The 5,271-nt window shown below is 36.7% G+C and overlaps 1 protein-coding gene across 1 annotated transcript; it reads right to left on the reverse strand.

Annotated features, from left to right (window-relative positions):
• Positions 1–376: 376 nt before the first annotated feature.
• Positions 377–4,162, reverse strand: LOC142627109 (putative nucleolar protein 5-1). The gene is made up of 9 exons (XM_075800908.1): positions 4,062–4,162; positions 3,574–3,664; positions 3,260–3,301; positions 2,860–3,039; positions 2,530–2,694; positions 2,259–2,459; positions 1,385–1,882; positions 1,176–1,310; positions 377–1,097 (listed from the first exon to the last, which is right to left on the reverse strand). Exons 2-9 carry the CDS (start codon positions 3,649–3,651, stop codon positions 591–593), a joined length of 1,806 nt encoding a protein of 601 aa, XP_075657023.1. The 5' UTR covers positions 3,652–3,664; positions 4,062–4,162; the 3' UTR covers positions 377–590.
• Between the last annotated feature and the right edge of the window lie 1,109 nt (positions 4,163–5,271).

The following is a 5,271-nucleotide window of genomic DNA, read 5'->3' on the forward strand; positions in this document are numbered from 1 at the left end:
AAAATACCATCCAACATACTATCAGTTCATGAGGTTCATGAGATTTCTTGGATGTCCTAAGCAACGCACGTCTCCCCCAATAAATCACCCCATAACCACGTACACACCAAATGTATGTAACAACCACTAGTATTTACCATTGCACATATGCACTTTACAGATGCAATTCTATTAGATCTAAATCCTTTTGTATAATGAATTTGGAGCTGAATCCTTGAATGTACAGTTTCAATGTAAGTGAAGCATGAGGTGGTATTCAAATGTTTAGCAGTTGGAGGGCTTGGATTAAACAATGGGAGAAAAAGTGTACCATATATCAAATTAAAAAGCTGACTAATCCCCCTTTGTAAGATAAACAATCTGATTTGAAAGGGAGTGAGAAGAAATGCAACAAGAAATCTTAATTATGTGATCCGCCAAATATTAAACATCCAGTCCTCTCCCTAGCCAACATCAGCATACACTAGAAATAACTTTAAGAACCCCCACAAATGAAAAAGGGTGCAGCACTGGAAAATCGAATTTTACAAATAGAAGTACCTAGTTGCTGCTAAATTAACCAAAATTGTTCAGTTGCTGTCCAGAAACTCTCAATCCTCGCTTTTCTTCTTCTTCTTCTTTTCCTTCTTGCTTAGCACTTCAGATTCATCTTCTTGTTCAGCATGCTTTCTTTTCTTCTTCTTCCTTTCACCTGCATCAACAATTTCATCTCCGTTCTGTACCTCAGCTGAATGTTTCCTCTTTTTCTTCTTTTCCTTTGTCACCACCTCTTCACCTTCTGGCTCCGCATGATTGTCTCCATTAATGGGAATGGCTGTCTCCCCCTCATCAGTTTTCTTCTTTTTCTTCTCCTTTTTCTTCTTCTCTTTCTCTTCATGTTCTGGTTCGGCATGGTCATTTCCGTTGTCCCCCTCATCCGCTTTCTTCTTCTTCTCTTTCTTCTCCTTCTTCTTCTTCTCCTTCTTATCTTCAACGGTAGCAAGAGCCTCCTCTGCTGCTTCCTCTGCTTTCCTCTTCTTTGTGACTTTTTCCTCCTCATTGCCAGCGGCAGCATTTAAGGTTTGCACAAGAACAGAATCCACTGAAGGATTATAAGTCTACATAAAAAAGAAAAGCTTATGAACACCTAAAACCAAGGGGAAAATTACACATCACATAAAAAACAAATCTCAGACCTTGGCAGCATTAATCAATCCACCAGCTCCCTTCTTTCGATCCTTGTCATAGACTTCTATCTTAGGTTTGCCCTTAGCTGACCCAGCAGAGCGACCCAATTCTTTGCCTTCAAGTTTCCTTAACCGTACTTCAAGCTGTCAAACATAGTTTGTCAGAGAATGATTTCAGTGAAGGTCAGAGAAGTACCAGGAAAATTTGTGCAAAGTACCTTGGCTCGGTTCTCTAAGCCCATAGAATTATCTTGACCATCTCCAAGAGCATCACATCTAATTGCTAATGCAGCTTTTGCAGCCAGTGACCGAGATATTTTTCCCTTATTCTTTGGTGCTGCCTGACCAATCAAGGACGCATGGTAGATAAGCCCATATTTGGGAGTAGCATGCTTAGTCTTCAGGGCTCTGAAGAGAGCCTTTTCAGCACCAAGAATCTGGACTGTGCTACCAGGCTGCTTTGCAAGATTCATCAAACTGCCCCCATGAGCAATGAGGCGAGCACCAACAAGCTCTCCAACAAGTGCAGTCAAATTTGGTGCAATGGTGTTCATCCTGCTTTTTAGATAATCATATAGTTGAGCTCTGTACTCGGAAAGAGAAAGAACCTGGTCACAGAGTTCTTTAATATTTATCAAATCAAGGTCACTAACTTCAGTTCCCATGGATATCATAGCTGCTTCCTTCAATTCTATTTCAACCTCCTCCGCCAATATCTATAATATTTTGAGCAATCAAAACAGGAGAAACATAGTGAGGATCACCATTGTGTTTTCATTCAGAGAAAAAATATATATTATCAGCACTTCCCTATCCAACTTCCATGCTTTTCCACAGTGAGAGAAGATAAAGAATTTTAATCATGGGGTTTTCACTTAAGTATGATAATAATACAATTTTGGGGAATTCTTTGGCAGCATGACTGTTCAGATGAAGCCACAAGCCAATGGATGGCGTAAGTATGGGACCAGGTCCAATAGAAAGAAAACATAACACAAGTGGGTTGTTTTTGGATTTCTAGAAATCTGAGGTACAGAAGGGAAAAACTGTATGGGGCTTCTTAAATACTTCAAAAGAAAATGAGCAACTCACCTCAGAAAAATCAAGCTGTGCAGCATTAACACGGTCACCCATAAGCTTCACAGTTTTCGCATAAAGGATATTGTCCTGGATAATCTTCGTGAGCTCAGGAAAATGCCAACCATACCATTCTCTAACCCTCATTGCATATGTGTTAAGTTCTTTATCAAGGTCATCAAGCAAACCAATGGCCTGAATGATCATCGTGTCCACCTAGAAAGAGAGCAAATATATATCAGAGATGGGACTAACCACAGCTTATCATACGTCTGAAGAAACACACCTTATCAGCACTGAACTTTAGCTTGTATCTAGATAAGCTATGAGATAAACCCAAGCTCATTGGTGCCAAATCTTGAACTCCTAGGCCAGATATCAGCTCACTCAGCTGAGACCTGACACCTCTCATCAACTCCATAACAGGCTGGTTGTGGACACATTCTATTTTCTGCAAGAATTTTTTTTTTGATAAGTAAGAAAGTAATATTATTAAAAGAAAAGAAGAAAAGATACAGAGAGTTCACAATAGTGAACAAAATAATCACTCCAACTTAAACAAAAGTGAAACTAAAATACACTCCAATATGGCTATCATCAACAGGTTTCCACATACCAGTTTTTCTTTAATGATATTCCCAAGCTTTGAATCAGCCACAGCTAATGTTTCACCATCACAGTGAACACGCAAGAACTTGCGGAGTCCCTTGCTGGGTTTGCTATCAATCAACAAAGTCGCTGCTTCCAAAGCTTCTGACGTATTCTCGAACTTGGAAAATGCTTTCAGCTTCACCACCTAGAGTTCGATACCCAAAACCAGAAATTAGATTCTTCACCAATCCAAACATAATATTTAAGCCAGATCGCGAATTTGAAACAAAATTTAACAACTGGCATTTTTTTTTTGACACGAGAAGCATTAATTGAACTTTTAAGTACAATTACAAAATTTTCCTTCTAACAAGTTATTTTCCTTGTTTAACAGAGAGAACAAGAGATATACAGAAAGAGCTTACTTTTCTAGCAGTCTCTGCAGTGGAAAAATCCTTATTCAAGTCCTGAAATACAGATCATATATGTCAACAGACATCATTGGGCTAGCCACCACACTGGCTGGTGGGTGCTTTGGCCATACCTTAAACACAGACACAAGAAGTACTTACTTAACTCAGCCCAACACAAACAATATAATTATTTTCTCAAGGAAAGTTCTCCATTATTTGAATACCAATCACAACTCTTAACTTTCAAAATTCTATCTTGGACATACATTCCTTCACTTTTCCCAGAAAACAAATAGAACCCACACATAAAGTTTGAACATAAATACCTCTACTTTGTTGAGCTTCCCTTCATCCAAAACTTTGAACAGGGCAAACCCCGCCGGGGTTTCGAACAACACAAGCATCTCTCACAACTTCCTGGAAGAAAAAATAAACACCCAATGCACACAAATCAGCTCCAAACTTACAGACACTCAACCCCCAGATTATTTCCCAAAAAACCCATTTTTTTTCTCAGAACTAAAACCAAAACCCCCATAAATACCCAACACATGAAAAACATAGATACAACCACTTATATACACCAGGCTAAAAATCCCATCTTTATGACTTTATCCATTGTACTAAGCTTTACCCATTATAGCAGTGATCGACATAAGCAAAACAAGTACACAATCAAACCTCTTTGCAAACAAAAACAAAAAAAAACACGTAAAGAAACCAAGTACATACGCACATACATATACATATACATGAAATGTGTATATAAATATACACGAGAGAGAGAGACTAAGAAGAAACCCTAATTGCATACCTGTACTATTCTTCTCTGAGCTGAGCTGCGTTCGTGTGAGAGAGAGAGAGAGAGAGAAGGATGGAGAGAAGAAGGGTATAGTAGTCTAGGGTTTAAGAGGTGAAGAAGAGCTGCAGAGCCTTAATAATATAAGGCTTCAAAAGATTGGTGGGCCGGTTTTGGACTTTGGAGGCTTTAGGTTTTGAGTTTTTTTTTTTCAATTTTCAAAACTACTTCAGCCCATCTTGAGCCCAACATGCTTTTTTAAAATTTTTTTAAAAAAAAAAAACAAAATCAATTTATATCGAATATGTTAAGACCACTGACATTATAATAGGAAAAAAAATACATATTTTAACCAACAAAATTCAAAATTCACTCACTATAAGTCGTAAAAATAAAAGATTGCTACAATAACTGTATAGATTTATATTGACACTATTTATTATGTATTCTTTTTTCTTTATATATCAAGAAGATAAAAGAAGTGAGTGAATGTTGATTTTTTTTTTTTAATAAAAGGTTTTATGCTCTCGTTAAGACTTTAAGTAGACTTCAAATGGGTTCTATGGTTCTACTTGCTTTGGGAAAGTAGCCGAAGATAATAAACAAATTCAAATACCATTTAAAATTTTAAATTGAAAGTGGTTGAATAATTTATCCAAATAATTTTTCTTTGATCATAAATAGACCTCACAGTATGTACATCAAAGAGAAGGATTTCATAATCAAAGAGAAGGATTTCATAATCTCTTACCAAAGGGAGTCACTATCTCCCTTTTGTAAGTGTTGAGTGTCTATATCAAGTGCAAATCTCATTATTCTCCAAAATGGTCACGCCATTGGCACAGACCAAAGATACTTTTTCCCAACGAACATTCATTTTCTTTTGCTCACAGCTGTTCCACGTGTAGAATATGGATCCATCTACATCAACATTCTCCCATACCTTGGTAGGTGTAATGTACAAAAAATATATATATATATATATATATATATATATACATATATTCATGCCAAACTTTCTCATACATCATCATTTTAAATCGGTTAAATAAATTATTGACAAAGTATGAAATTTTTTTTTTTGGGTTGAGAAACGACAAAGTATGAATTTAAAACTGGTAAACAAGTCTACACAAGTACTAAATGGTATGAAATTCATATCATAGCTAGCCTATATGTGTAGTGGCAAAAGTCTACGTTGGTCACATGTACGTCCTAAAAATAA

This window comes from Castanea sativa, chromosome 3 (assembly GCF_040712315.1).
Source record: "Castanea sativa cultivar Marrone di Chiusa Pesio chromosome 3, ASM4071231v1".
Taxonomy (NCBI): domain Eukaryota; kingdom Viridiplantae; phylum Streptophyta; class Magnoliopsida; order Fagales; family Fagaceae; genus Castanea; species Castanea sativa.